This window comes from Taudactylus pleione, unplaced genomic scaffold (genome assembly GCF_031769625.1).
Source record: "Taudactylus pleione unplaced genomic scaffold, aTauple2 ptg000611l, whole genome shotgun sequence".
Classification (NCBI taxonomy): Eukaryota; Metazoa; Chordata; class Amphibia; order Anura; family Myobatrachidae; genus Taudactylus; species Taudactylus pleione.
Genome location: NW_028285013.1, coordinates 5,088,674 through 5,104,525, shown reverse-complemented (window position 1 = coordinate 5,104,525; position 15,852 = coordinate 5,088,674). Strand labels below are relative to the sequence as shown.

At 47.6% G+C, this 15,852-nt stretch overlaps 1 protein-coding gene across 1 annotated transcript in view; it reads left to right on the top strand.

The window, feature by feature from the left end:
- Positions 1–2,302: 2,302 nt before the first annotated feature.
- The window catches only part of LOC148480539 (uncharacterized), a 31,435-nt gene continuing 17,885 nt past the window's right edge, over positions 2,303–15,852 (top strand). Inside the window, exon 1 of the mRNA XM_088454303.1 lies at positions 2,303–2,342. Coding sequence (XP_088310429.1) covers positions 2,303–2,342 — 40 coding nt within the window. The remainder of the gene's footprint in view (positions 2,343–15,852) is intronic.

Sequence of the window (15,852 nt, the reverse complement as noted above, 5' to 3'; positions counted from 1 at the left end):
ATATATTTTCTAGCTGAGCAACTAGCTCATTGTGTGCAATGGTGTAACCCTGATGTTGGGAAGGTCTGGGTTGCTATTGAGGCTGCTGAGTTGGGTCTATCTATGGTTTCTTCCCTCCTTTGGCTTCCAAGATCACATCGGCTTAAAAATGTAGTCTCAAATCCAATTGTTTCCCGCTCGCTATTAATATGGGATTATGCTAATAAAAAACTTGGACTGGCTCCCAGTCCTTCTCCCGTTATTCCGATATTTCATAATCCTGATTTCCCTCCAGGCAAAGATGAGATATCGTTTTCTCCATGGAAAGAGAGGAATATTCTCTATTTAAACGATATTACTAAAGATTTGAGTTTTCCCCAATTTTCCCAGATTCAGGAGGTTACAGCACTTCCCCCTAATGGTTTTTTCCAATTTTTGCAGATTTTGCACTCTAAGGTGAAACACCTTTTAGCCAATAGACCCCTTTCTAACTTTGAGGCTTTATGTTTGAGATGCTCCTCAACCAGAGGTTTAATTTCTTCCCTCTATTCAATGCTCGTTGAGGGGTTGTCTCCGCAACGCAATTCTTATGAAAAGGCTTGGGAAGCAGATTTGGGTACCTCTCTAGATGACGAGGAATGGGCAGAGGTATGGGATAATGCTGCTTCCAGCTCAATTTGTATTAGGATCAAAGAGAATACGTACAGATGTTGGAGAGGAATGCGCTCAGGCGCTGTCTCCTTCTCCTCTGTGCTGTGACCCCTCTAGGATGACATCACAGCGCATGTGTGACCCTGCGCGACTCACTGTGTTGAGTGTCACAGCGCAGCACGGCTGTGCAGTATTTAGCTCCTCATAGGTGAGACCGGTTAACACTGTATATTACCTGCATTGCATATATTGTCACCGCTGTATATCACTGTCAACTCTATGGGGTACATTTACTAAGATGGGAGTTCTATTTAAGAAGTGATTTTGCCCATAGCAACCAATCAGATTCCAGGTATTATCTTCTAGAAGCTGCTAGATAAATGAATGAGATGTAGAATCTGATTGGTTGTTATGGGCAACATCACTTCTTAAATAAAACTCCCATCTTAGTAAATTTACCCCTATGTGTGTTACTGCTGTTACGAATAAACCTGCAAGCTTTGTTAAGAACCCACTATGTGGACTAACCTCCATTTAACATTCCACTGGTACCTATTGGGCAGCACAGACAATGTAATGGTTAGCATTACTGCCTCACAGCACTGAGTTCGCGGGTTCGATTCCCACCTCGGCCCTAACTGTGTGGAGTTTGTATATTCTCCCTGTGCTTGCGTGGGTTTCCTCCGGGTACTCCGGTTTCCTCCCACAGTCCAAAAATATACTGGTAGGCTAATTGGCTCCCAACAAAATTAACCCTAGAGGTTCAGAGAATTATACCACGTGGAAGTCGCTATAGAGATGCAGCTGAAGCAGGAGAAGCTGTGGAAAATCACAAATGATCCAGGTGACAATCCAAATCCTGATTAAGTGGATAGGGCCATGGGGACCATAGGCATAGCTGTGGAACAGCACATAATTCATGGGAAGGTGTCAGCACATGACCTGTGGATAGCCCTGCAGGCAGCGTATGAACATAAAGGTCTAATTTAGTCTACCAGACTGACTGAATGCAGAGACATGAATGAGTACGTAGACAAGATGATGTCCATACCTCAGCAATTGATGTCTGCAGGAGTTCAGGAGCATGAGGAGGAGGTTGCAATGGCGATGCTACAGAATCTAACACCTGAATTAAATTTTTGGTGGTGGCTTTAGAATACTGTGCCACTAACCTATCAGCGGAGATCATGAGGGCAAAACGGCTGCAGTTCCAGGAATGCATACCAGCTGAGACAAATACTGAGAATTCTGATTTACTCACAAAGGACACTAAGCCCAAAACTCCTAAATACAAGTGATTGATATGTCACAAAGTGGTACACTGGAACCTAAATCCTCAAGGAGAAGCCTAAATCCAGCATACAGGGACCTATTCATCATAACTAATAATTCTCTGTAGGTAATTAGGTTTAGAACTCGCATGGAGTTCTACATAATTACCTAAGGAATTCATCATTCCTCCTTTAGTATCTATTCCGATAAGCTGTTATTTTTGCGATGACAGCTTCTCAGGAAATAGATACTTTTCCCTGCCTACACCTACCTTACCGCAGCTGTAAAAGGGGCGCATACACAGCAAAGATTAAAGCTGCAATAATTCTGTGTCCACCCCCTTCATGTAATGCTGTGAGAACACAGAGTAGCAGCCGGAGCCTGAGAAGCGACCCGAGCGATGGAGGGAGCCGGTGGAGGACCTGCTCAGCTGAAAGCAGGTAAGTATAACTTGCTATACGCCATCTTAGAGTGGCATATAGTAACACCATCAAATTCCGAAAATACATAATTTTCAAAATCTGATGAATAGCCTAATTTCTACATTCCCATATTAATGTATGGGGAGTGTGGAAATTAACGCAGACGGACTTAACCAGGAGATATCAGTAATTAAGGAAAAAGTCCTTAAAACCATTGATAGTGGTACCGATGGTATAATGAGTCCCGGCGGTTCAAATCCCGGCAGCAGCAGCCCGGCAAGAGTGAAGATCCCGATTGTCCCTAAGGTAAGTATCACTAACCTAATTCTACCCCCTAACCCTCCATTAGGGGTGCCTAACCCTAACCTCCCCCCCAAGTGTCTCACCCTAATCCCCCCTCTAAGTGCCTAAAGCTAACCCCCACTTTCCCCGCTGTCTAAACCTAAGTCCCCCGGGGGGGGTGCCTAACCCTAACCTAATCCCGGGGGTGCCTAACCCTAACCCCCCCTTCCCCTAGCCTAAACCTAACCATCCCGGGGGGGTTACTGACCCTAAGTCCCCCCGGGAGCCCTAATCTTAACCCTCCCCCCCGCGTCTGTCTGTGCCTGGCTTACCTTCGTTTGGTATGTCGGGCGTCGGTCTTCCGGCGTATGGTTAATGACAGGCGTCGAGTTTTCAACGCCTGTCATTAGTAGCACGCCGGGATTAGAGATTGGCATTTAGACCGTCGGCTTCCAGAGTGGGACCGCAGGCTTGAACCGGAAAGAGTAACAGTAACTGAGCTGGATTAGGACCGGTGCTTGAACACAGGCTGGTAGGTGCAGGCTGGAAGTTGCATACAGCGCAGTGCTACAGAGTGGATCAGAGGCAGCATCTTGCAGATATCTAGTAGCGCAGGTTCAGGCAGTGGATAGGAGTAGCACATACAGTACTTGTGAGTGAGATCACTGGAAAGTAAAGAACCACATTGTTCCAACGATGTGTTGGTCTCAGGTGAAGGCTTACATAAGGCACTCATGTCAGGGATAGGAGGAGGCAGTCATGTGACAGCAGCAGCAGGTAGAGACTGGATGATAGTGCTCACCTGATCACAGACAACATGGCTGTGCCCATGAACCTCAGAGAATGGATTGAAGGTACACTGGGACAGAATGCCCCACCTTAGTAAAGCACCGCCAGACAGGATGAGTGACTAAGTCCCGGTTTTGTGACAGAATGGTTCACATCATTGAGCACGTATGACTCTATAACAGTCTAAGGGATTGGAGACAAAAAGGGCCTGATTCAGCAAGAATCGCTATTGTGATTACGCACACAGATGGCCGATTGTTGCGCATGCATATGCATCGCAGTGCGCGTGCGCGAAGGCTCCACTGCAATCACACAGCGATCGCAGAGATCGCAGATCAAATGCGACCACATGACACTTGCATTGTGCATGGATCCTCTGTGCATACGTAATTGCAAAGCAATCGCACCACGTGCGCAATACGAATTACATGCAAGCACAATGGCAAATAATTGCTTGATCTGTGTCAGGATTGCGTCCGCTGCTGAATCGGGGCCTATGATAGCAACAGCAACCCAGCGCCAGCAACCGTACAGTATACAGTATATCATAGACATGGAGAAGTGTTAAGCGATGGCGGCCTGTGTTTCAAGCCAATCTATGGAGCTGTGGCACAGGCTGCCAGACAGGGTGTTTCAATAATGGGTGCAGGGCATGCGGTGTACACGGGCCCAGGGGGGCCCACACCGCACAGAGTGCCAGATTAATGTCCACATGGGCCTGGAGCTGAAATTTTTGATGGGCCTATTGTATGCTGCTGCAGGGGGTGTGACAAGTGCCGTAGCAGTGTGACTGGTAATGTGAGGTCATGACTAGTGCGGTGTGGTTGTGGTTTACATAGGGGTGTGGCCAGTGCAGCGTTCTCCCTGGACGGTCCGAGCAGTGCTGCATTTTCAGGTGCCGGCGGACTCAGTACCTCTACGCAATGGCATGACGTTACACACTTAAGCGGCACGGTGCCGGCACCGTGCCACTCAGGAGCTAGCCCTGCTATGCCGCTGACTGTACATGTGTAGGCCAGCACTCCTGTGCAAAGGATAGTGCTATGGCGTCTGGTGCCCTCCTAATTACCTCTGCCTGTGAAGGGAGGGTACCATGTAGCAGTCGAATGGGCGGCACTCTGGAAGACTTGTATAAAACACATTAAAATCCATTTAAATTATGAACATTTCAGAACTTGTATTCGTCCTTTCAGTAATCCTGACAAAAGAATGAATACAAGTTCTGAAGCATTGATAACTTAAACTGAGTTTAAGTGTGTGTTATACAAGCCGTCCAGAGTGCCGCCCATTTGACTGCTATATATGTTTATGTGGGTGTATACATACTAGGGGTGAGCGGGTTCGGATTTCTGAAATCCGAACCCCCCCGAGCCCCCCCGATCCGAGTCCGATCCGAGTCAGGCTCGACTTTTCCCGCCTGACTCGGATCTGAAATCGAGGCAAAACGTCATCATCCCGCCTTCCGAGTCTCGCGGGTTTTGAATCCTATATAAGGTACCCACGTCGGCGCCATTTTCTCACTCGGCTGTGGACAGTGAAGAGGGAGGGTGGGAGTTAGGGCTGTGTAGTGTAGTGTAGTGTAGTGCTGCTGTTGTCCACTACTTCAAAGTCCATAGGGGCTGGCTGTGTTGTGCTGTGCTGCTGTTGTTAATAGGGGCTGTGTCCACTACTTCAAAGTCCATAGGGGCTGGCTGGACTGTGTTGTGCAGTCAGTTCTCCATAGGGGCTGTGTCCACTCCAAAGTCCTGTGCAGTGTCCCAGTCCTAAAGGAGTGCTGTAGTGTTGTCCAGGGGGTGCTCTGTCCATCAGGGGTGCTCCCCCCAAGTGCTAAAAAAATAATATATTTTCTGTGTTTGTGAATTGTATGCGCAGTAGCCGCACGTGCATCAACAAAGTAGTGCCAAGCGTGTGCCTGTGTCATAAGTAAAGGGCCGGCTGGCTTGACCGTTAAAGGGTGCTGTAACCCCCGAAAGTACACTCCAGTCCAAACCAAAAAAAAATTATTTTCTGTGTTTGTGAATTGTGTGCGCAGTAGCCGCACGTGCATCAACAAAGTAGTGCCAAGCGTGCGCCTGTGTCATAAGTAAAGGGCCGGCTGGCTTGACCGTTAAGGGTGCTGTAACCCCCGAAAGTACACTCCAGTCCAAACCAAAAAAAAAATTATTTTCTGTGTTTGTGAATTGTGTGCGCAGTAGCCGCACGTGCATCAACAAAGTAGTGCCAAGCGTGCGCCTGTGTCATAAGTAAAGGGCCGGCTGGCTTGACCATTAAGGGTGCTGTAACCCCCGAAAGTACACTCCAGTCCAAACCAAAAAAAAAATTATTTTCTGTGTTTGTGAATTGTGTGCGCAGTAGCCGCACGTGCATCAACAAAGTAGTGCCAAGCGTGCGCCTGTGTCATAAGTAAAGGGCCGGCTGGCTTGACCGTTAAGGGTGCTGTAACCCCCGAAAGTACACTCCAGTCCAAACCAAAAAAAAAAATATTTTCTGTGTTTGTGAATTGTGTGCGCAGTAGCCGCACGTGCATCAACAAAGTAGTGCCAAGCGTGCGCCTGTGTCATAAGTAAAGGGCCGGCTGGCTTGACCGTTAAAGGGTGCTGTAACCCCCAAAGTACACTCCAGTCCAAACCAAAAAAAAAAATATTTTCTGTGTTTGTGAATTGTGTGCGCAGTAGCCGCACGTGCATCAACAAAGTAGTGCCAAACGTGCGCCTGTGTCATAAGTAAAGGGCCGGATGGCTTGACCGTTAAGGGTGCTGTAACCCCCGAAAGTACACTCCAGTCCAAACCAAAAAAAAAATTATTTTCTGTGTTTGTGAATTGTGTGCGCAGTAGCCGCACGTGCATCAACAAAGTAGTGCCAAGCGTGCGCCTGTGTCATAAGTAAAGGGCCGGCTGGCTTGACCGTTAAGGGTGCTGTAACCCCCGAAAGTACACTCCAGTCCAAACCAAAAAAAAAATTATTTTCTGTGTTTGTGAATTGTGTGCGCAGGAGCCGCACGTGCATCAACAAAGTAGTGCCAAGTGTGCGCCTGTGTCATAAGTAAAGGGCCGGCTGGCTTGACCGTTAAGGGTGCTGTAACCCCCGAAAGTACACTCCAGTCCAAACCTAAAAAAAAATTATTTTCTGTGTTTGTGAATTGTGTGCGCAGTAGCCGCACGTGCATCAACAAAGTAGTGCCAAGCGTGCGCCTGTGTCATAAGTAAAGGGCCGGCTGGCTTGACCGTTAAAGGGTGCTGTAACCCCCGAAAGTACACTCCAGTCCAAACCAAAAAAAAATTATTTTCTGTGTTTGTGAATTGTGTGCGCAGTAGCCGCACGTGCATCAACAAAGTAGTGCCAAGCGTGCGCCTGTGTCATAAGTAAAGGGCCGGCTGGCTTGACCGTTAAGGGTGCTGTAACCCCCGAAAGTACACTCCAGTCCAAACCAAAAAAAAAATTATTTTCTGTGTTTGTGAATTGTGTGCGCAGTAGCCGCACGTGCATCAACAAAGTAGTGCCAAGCGTGCGCCTGTGTCATAAGTAAAGGGCCGGCTGGCTTGACCATTAAGGGTGCTGTAACCCCCGAAAGTACACTCCAGTCCAAACCAAAAAAAAAATTATTTTCTGTGTTTGTGAATTGTGTGCGCAGTAGCCGCACGTGCATCAACAAAGTAGTGCCAAGCGTGCGCCTGTGTCATAAGTAATGGGCCGGCTGGCTTGACCGTTAAGGGTGCTGTAACCCCCGAAAGTACACTCCAGTCCAAACCAAAAAAAAAATTATTTTCTGTGTTTGTGAATTGTGTGCGCAGTAGCCGCACGTGCATCAACAAAGTAGTGCCAAGCGTGCGCCTGTGTCATAAGTAAAGGGCCGGCTGGCTTGACCGTTAAAGGGTGCTGTAACCCCCAAAGTACACTCCAGTCCAAACCAAAAAAAAATATATTTTCTGTGTTTGTGAATTGTGTGCGCAGTAGCCGCACGTGCATCAACAAAGTAGTGCCAAATGTGCGCCTGTGTCATAAGTAAAGGGCCGGCTGGCTTGACCGTTAAGGGTGCTGTAACCCCCGAAAGTACACTCCAGTCCAAACCAAAAAAAAAATTATTTTCTGTGTTTGTGAATTGTGTGCGCAGTAGCCGCACGTGCATCAACAAAGTAGTGCCAAGCGTGCGCCTGTGTCATAAGTAAAGGGCCGGCTGGCTTGACCGTTAAGGGTGCTGTAACCCCCGAAAGTACACTCCAGTCCAAACCAAAAAAAAAATTATTTTCTGTGTTTGTGAATTGTGTGCGCAGTAGCCGCACGTGCATCAACAAAGTAGTGCCAAGCGTGCGCCTGTGTCATAAGTAAAGGGCCGGCTGGCTTGACCGTTAAGGGTGCTGTAACCCCCGAAAGTACACTCCAGTCCAAACCTAAAAAAAAATTATTTTCTGTGTTTGTGAATTGTGTGCGCAGTAGCCGCACGTGCATCAACAAAGTAGTGCCAAGCGTGCGCCTGTGTCATAAGTAAAGGGCCGGCTGGCTTGACCGTTAAAGGGTGCTGTAACCCCCGAAAGTACACTCCAGTCCAAACCAAAAAAAAATTATTTTCTGTGTTTGTGAATTGTGTGCGCAGTAGCCGCACGTGCATCAACAAAGTAGTGCCAAGCGTGCGCCTGTGTCATAAGTAAAGGGCCGGCTGGCTTGACCGTTAAGGGTGCTGTAACCCCGGAAAGTACACTCCAGTCCAAACCTAAAAAAAAATTATTTTCTGTGTTTGTGAATTGTGTGCGCAGTAGCCGCACGTGCATCAACAAAGTAGTGCCAAGAGTGCACCTGTGTCATAAGTAAAGGGCCGGCTGGCTTGACCGTTAAAGGGTGCTGTAACCCCCGAAAGTACACTCCAGTCCAAACCAAAAAAAAATTATTTTCTGTGTTTGTGAATTGTGTGCGCAGTAGCCGCACGTGCATCAACAAAGTAGTGCCAAGCGTGCGCCTGTGTCATAAGTAAAGGGCCGGCTGGCTTGACCGTTAAAGGGTGCTGTAACCCCCGAAAGTACACTCCAGTCCAAACCAAAAAAAAATAATTTTCTGTGTTTGTGAATTGTGTGCGCAGTAGCCGCACGTGCATCAACAAAGTAGTGCCAAGCGTGCGCCTGTGTCATAAGTAAAGGGCTGGCTGGCTTGACCGTTAAAGGGTGCTGTAACCCCCAAAGTACACTCCAGTCCAAACCAAAAAAAAATTATTTTCTGTGTTTGTGAATTGTGTGCGCAGTAGCCGCACGTGCATCAACAAAGTAGTGCCAAGAGTGCGCCTGTGTCATAAGTAAAGGGCCGGCTGGCTTGACCGTTAAAGGGTGCTGTAACCCACAAAGTACACTCCAGTCCAAACCAAAAAAAAAATTATTTTCTGTGTTTAGCCGCACGTATATATCAAATCGATATAACATAAATGGAGGACCAAACTTTCTCCGATAAAAATAAAATAGAGAAAGATCAAGAACCACTTCCTCCTAGTGCTGAAGCTGCTGCCACTAGTCATGACATAGACGATAACATGCCATCAACGTCGTCTGCCAAGGCCGATGCCCAATGTCATAGTAGAGGGCACATACAATCCCAAATGGCAAAGTTCAGGAAAATGACCTTGAAAAAGACATTTAAATCAGCTGAAGAGAAACGTAAACTTGCCAATATGCCATTTACGACACGGAGTGGCAAGGAACGGCTAAGGTCGATCCCTAGTATGTTCATGACTAGTGGTTCAGCTTCACATGACGATGGAAGCACTCCTCCCACTAAAAAAATCAAAAGAGTTAAGCTGGCAAAAGCACAGCGAAGAACTGTGCTTTCTAAGAAGATATCACAAATCCCCAAGGAGAGTCCAAGTGTGGTGGTGGTTGCGATGCCTGACCTTCCCAGCACTGGACGGGAAGAGGTGGCTCTTTCCACCATTTGCACGCCCCCTGCAAGTGCTGAAAGGAGCACCCACAGTCCACTTGCTGATATGCAAATTGAAGATGTCACTGTTGAAGTACAACAGGATGAGGATACTGGTGTAGCTGGCGCTGAGGAGGAAGTTGGCGAGGAGGATTCTGATGGTGATGTGGTTTGTTTAAATCAGGCTCCGGGGGAGACAGTTGTTGTCCGTGGGATGAAAAAGCCCATCACGGTCATGCCTGGGCAGAAGACCAAACATTCCACCTCTTTGGTCTGGCAATATTTCTATCCAAATCCGGACAACAACTGTCTTGCCATATGTACCATATGTAAAGGTGAAATAAGTAGGGGTAGGGACGTCAACCACCTAGGAACATCCTCCCTTATACGGCACCTGCAGCGCGTTCATAAAAAGTTACTGTCAAGTTCAGAAACTTTGGCTCAGACCGTAAGCAGTCCAGGGACACCTAAATCCCGTTGTCCTGTTGTATCCAAGCGCCTGCAAACCACACCGTCAACTCCCTCCTCGTCAATTTCCTCCTTAGTCAGGATCGGAAGTAGTCCTGCAGGCCATATCACTGGCATGACTGACTCTCCTATCCGGGATTCCTCCGGAGGATCTTGCATTGCTACGCCTACTGCTGCCGCTGCTGCTGTTGCTGCTGCTGGGAGTCGTTCATCATCCCAGAGAGGAAGTAGGAACACCACTACTTTTACTAAACAATTGACCCTCCAACAGTCCTTAGCGAGGAGGATGAAGTACGACAGCAGTCATCCTGAAGCAAAACGTATAACTGAGGCCTTGACTGCTATGTTGGTGTTAGACGTGCGTCCGGTATCCGCCATTAGTGCAGTGGGATTTAGACAATTGATGGAGGTAGTGTGTCCCCGGTTCCAAATCCCGTCTAGATTCCACTTCACTAGGCAGGCGATACCGAGACTGTACAGAAACGTCAGAAAAAGTGTCCTCAGTGTCCTGAAAAATGCCGTTGTACACAATGTCCACTTAACCACGGACATGTGGACAAGTGGAACAGGGCAGACTAAGGACTATATGACTGTGACAGCCCACTGGGTAGATGTATCACCTTACGCAGCAACAGCAGCAGCGTCACCAGTAGCAGCATCTCAGAAACGCCAGCTCGTTACAAGGCAGGCTACGCTGTGTATCACCGGTTTCAGTAAGAGACACACCGCCGACAACCTCTTAGAGAAACTGAGGGAAATCATCGCCCAGTGGCTTACCCCACTTAGACTCTCCTGGGGATTTGTGATATCTGACAACGCCACCAATATTGTGCGGGCATTACATCTGGGCAAATTCCAGCACGTCCCATGTTTTGCTCACACAATAAACTTGGTGGTGCAGAATTTTCTGAAAAGCGACAGGGGCGTGCAGGAGACGCTTTGGGTGGCCCGAAAAATTTCTGGCCACTTTCGCCATTCAGCGACTGCGTGCCGAAGACTGGAGCGCCAGCAAACACTCTTGAACCTGCCCCGCCATCACCTGAAGCAAGAGGTTGTGACGCGGTGGAACTCAACCCTCTATATGCTTCAGAGGATGGAGGAGCAGCAAAAGGCCATACAAGCCTATACATCCACCTATGACATAGGCAAAGGAGGGGGTATGCACCTGACTCAAGCGCAGTGGAGAATGATTTCCGTGTTGTGCAAGGTTCTTCAGCCCTTCGAACTTGCCACACGTGAAGTCAGTTCAGACACTGCCAGCTTGAGTCAGGTCATTCCCCTCATCAGGCTTTTGCAGAAGCAGCTGGAGAAAGTGAAGGAGGAGCTAAGACGGAGCGATTCCGCTCGTCATGTGGGACTTGTGGATGAAGCCCTTCATTCGCTTTGCCAGGATTCCAGGGTGGTCAATCTGTTGAAATCAGACCACTACATTTTGGCCACCGTGCTCGATCCTAGGTTTAAAGCCTATGTGGTGTCTCTCTTTCTGGCCGACACAAGCCTGCAGAGGTGCAAAGACCTGCTGGTGAACACACTGTCAGCTGAAGCGGAACGTGACACGTCAACGGCTCCTTCTTCATTTTCTCCCGCAACTGGGGCTGCCAGGAAAAAACTTAGGTATCCTAAGCAACCCGCTGGCGGTGATGCAGGGCAGGCAGGACCAAGTTTGGACATCTGGTCCGGACTGAAGGACCTGGCAACAATTTCTGACATGTCTACTGTCACTGCATATGATACTGTCACCATTGACAGAATGGTGGAGGATTACATCGGTGACAGCATCCAAGTAGGCATGTCAGACAGTCCATACCTGTACTGGCAGGAAAAAGAGGCAATTTGGAGGCCCCTGTACAAACTGGCTCTATTTTACCTGAGTTGCCCCCCCTCCAGTGTGTACTCCGAAAGAGTGTTTAGTGCAGCCGGGAACCTTGTCAGCGAAAGGCGTAGGAGGTTGCTTCCACAGAATGTGGAGAAGATGATGTTCATCAAAATGAATTATCAGCTCTTCCAGGGAGACCAGCCTCCAGAAGGTACAGAGGGACCTGTGGTGGTGGATTCAAGTGGGGACGAGTTAATACTTTGTGAGGATGAGGATGTACACACTGAAGAGGGTGAGGAATCGGTGGATGAGGAGGATGAGGATGACATCTTGCCTCCGTAGAGCCAGTTTGTGCAGGGACACATTAATTGCCAGCTTGTTTTGTGGGGGCCCAAACGAACCAATCATTTCAGCCACAGTTGTGTGGCAGACCCTGGCGCTGAAATGATTGATTTGTTAAAGTGTGCATGTCCTGTTTATACAACATAAGGGTGGGTGGGAGGGCCCAAGGACAATTCCATCTTGCATCTCTTTTTTTTCTTTGCATTATGTACAGTTTGGGGCCTAGTTTTTCAAACTGCCATCCTGTCTGCCACTGCAGTTTCACGCCTAGATGGGTCACGTGTTTGTGCCGCCCACTCGTGTCGCTTAGCATAGTCATCCAGCTACCTCGGTGCAACCTTTTGGACATAAAAACACTATTGTGAGGTGTGAGGTGTTCAGAATAGACTGGAAATGAGTGGAAATTAAGGTTATTGAGGTTAATAATAGCATAGGAGCAGAAAAACCTACAAATTCTGTGATTTTAGCTGTTTTTATGCTTTTTTTTCAAAAAAATACAGATCCAAAACACAAAACCCAGAACCCAAAACACGAAAGGGTGGTTTTGGCAAAACCAATCCAGATCCAAAACACGAAGAAAGATCCAGATCCAAAACCAAAACACAAAACACGAAAAGTGGCCGGTGCACACCCCTAATACATACATACACACCCACATACACACATAAATTGTGATGGTACAGGGGCTTGAGGCACACTTAAGGGGACCGAAGCAGGTTGGTGTGATATGTTGACAGTGATGCAAATGTCAACATTAGGGTTAGGCTACATGGGCAGGGTTAGGCACTAGGGGAAGGTTAGGGTTGGGCTACATGGGGGGGTTAGGCACTAGGGAAAGGTTAGGGTTAGGCTACGGGGGGAGGTGGATAGGGTTAGGCACTAGGGGAAGGTTAGGATTAGGCCACGGGGGTAGGAGGATAGCGTTAGGCACTAGGGGGAGGTTACAGTTAGACTGCGGGAGGAGGAGGTTAGGGAAAGGCACTATAAGTTAGGGGTAGGCATTAGGGTTAGGGGGGATACTCACTGGAAGACTGGAGCCGCAGAGGTCATGACTGCTGGGACCCGGAAGCCGTGCTGGAGTCACTGCAGCCATCAAGAGCAGGTCAGTGAGGACTGGGCCAACAGGGATGATATGTCGACATTCCATCACTGTCCACATGAATGTCGACATGGACAACTTCAACATTATGACCATGTTGACATTCTATCAACATGATGAATGTTTACACATCATTCCACACCTGCTTCAGTCCCCTTAAATGTGCCTGAAGCTCCTGTACCATCCCTATTTACCATCGTGTGTGTATGTATATATACATACATAGTACACACACACATATATATATATAAATATATATACACATACACACGTACGTGCATATATATATATACTAGGGGTGTGCACCGGCCACTTTTCGTGTTTTGTATTTTGGTTTTGGATCTGGATCTTTCTTCGTGTTTTGGATCTGGATTGGTTTTGCCAAAACCACCCTTCCGTGTTTTGGGTTCTGAGTTTTGTGTTTTGGATCTGTATTTTTTTGAAAAAAAGCATAAAAACAGCTAAAATCACAGAATTTGTAGGTTTTTCTGCTCCTATGCTATTATTAACCTCAATAACCTTAATTTCCACTAATTTCCAGTCTATTCTGAACACCTCACACCTCACAATAGTGTTTTTATGTCCAAAAGGTTGCACCGAGGTAGCTGGATGACTATGCTAAGCGACACGAGTGGGCGGCACAAACACGTGACCCATCTAGGCGTGAAACTGCAGTGGCAGACAGGATGGCAGTTTGAAAAACTAGGCCCCAAACTGTACATAATGCAAAGAAAAAAAAGAGATGCAAGATGGAATTGTCCTTGGGCCCTCCCACCCACCCTTATGTTGTATAAACAGGACATGCACACTTTAACAAACCAATCATTTCAGCGCCAGGGTTGGTTCGTTTGGACCCCCACAAAACAAGCTGGCAATTAATCTGTCCCTGCACAAACTGGCTCTACGGAGGCAAGATGTCATCCTCATCCTCCTCATCCACCGATTCCTCACCCTCTTCAGTGTGCACATCCTCATCCTCACAGAGTATTAATTCATCCCTGCTGGAACCACAGGTCCCTCTGTACGTTCTGGAGGCTGGTCTCCCTGGAAGAGTTGATAATTCATTTTATGAACATCATCTTCTCCACATTTTGTGGAAGCAACCTCCTACGCCTTTCGCTGACAAGGTTCCCGGCTGCACTAAACACTCTTTCGGAGTACACACTGGAGGGGGGGCAACTCAGGTAAAATAGAGCCAGTTTGTACAGGGACCTCCAAATTGCTTCTTTTTCCTGCCAGTACAGGTACGGACTGTCTGACATGCCTACTTGGATGCTGTCACCGATGTAATCCTTTAACAGACAGACGCACGCTTGTCGCTGCTGCTTTGAGGATGCAAGTGCGGCTACAGCCCACACAATTCACAAAGACAGAAAAGAAAAAAGAATATTTTTATTGTTTGTGGAGCGCACTTTGAGGGTTACACCACCCTTTAACAGACAGACGCACGCTTGTCGCTGCTGCTTTGAGGATGCAAGTGCGGCTACATCGCACACAAGTCACAAACACATTAAAAAAATATATATATTTTTTGGAGCACTTTGAGAGTTACAACACCCTTTAACAGACAGACGCACGCTTGTCGCTGCTGCTTTGAGGATGCAAGTGCGGCTACAGCCCACACAATTCACAAAGACAGAAAAAAAAGAACAATATTTTAATTGTTTGTGTAGCACACTTTGAGGGTGTCACCACCCTTTAACAGACAGACGCACGCTTGTCGCTGCTGCTTTAAGGATGCAGGTGCGGCTACAGCCCACACATTTCACAAAGACAGAAAAAAAAGAACAATATTTTAATTGTTTGTGTAGCACACTTTGAGGGTGTCACCACCCTTTAACAGACAGACGCACGCTTGTCGCTGCTGCTTTGAGGATGCAGGTGGAATCTAGACGGGATTTGGAACCGAGGACACACTACCTCCATCAATTGTCTAAATCCCACTGCCCTAATGGCGGATACCGGACGAACGTCTAACACCAACATAGCAGTCAAGGCCTCAGTTATACGTTTTGCTTCAGGATGACTGCTGTCGTACTTCATCCTCATCGCTAGGGACTGTTGGAGGGTCAATTGTTTAGTAAAAGTAGTGATGTTCCTACTTCCTCTCTGGGATGATGAACAACTCCCAGCAGCAGCAACAGCACTAGGAGGAAGTGGTTCTTGATCTTTCCCTATTTTATTTTTATCGGAGAAAGTTTGGTCCTCCATTTATGTTATATTGATATATACGTGCGGCTAAAGCGCACACAAACAGAAAATATTTTTTTATTTTTGCTGGAGAGTAGTGCACTTTGTGGGTTACACCACCCTTTAAGAAATGAGCCAGCCGGCTCTTTACTTATGGGACACAGGCGCACGCTTGGCGCTGCTCCTTTGTTGATGCACGTGCAGCCACAGTGCACACAAGTCACAAACACAGAAAATATATATTTTTTTGGTTTGGAGTGTACTTTGGGGGTTACAGCACCCTTTAACGGTCAAGCCAGCCGGCCCATTACTTATGACACAGGCGCACGCTTGGCACTACTTTGTTGATGCACATGCGGCTACTGCGCACACAATTCACAAACACAGAAAATAATTTTTTTTTTGGTTTGGACTGGAGTGTACTTTCGGGGGTTACAGCACCCTTTAACGGTCAAGCCAGCCGGCCCTTTACTTATGACACAGGCGCACGCTTGGCACTACTTTGTTGATGCACGTGCGGCTACTGCGCACACAATTCACAAACACAGAAAATAATTTTTTTTTTGGTTTGGACTGGAGTGTACTTTCAGGGGTTACAGCACCCTTTAACGGTCAAGCCAGCCGGCCCTTTACTTATGACACAGGC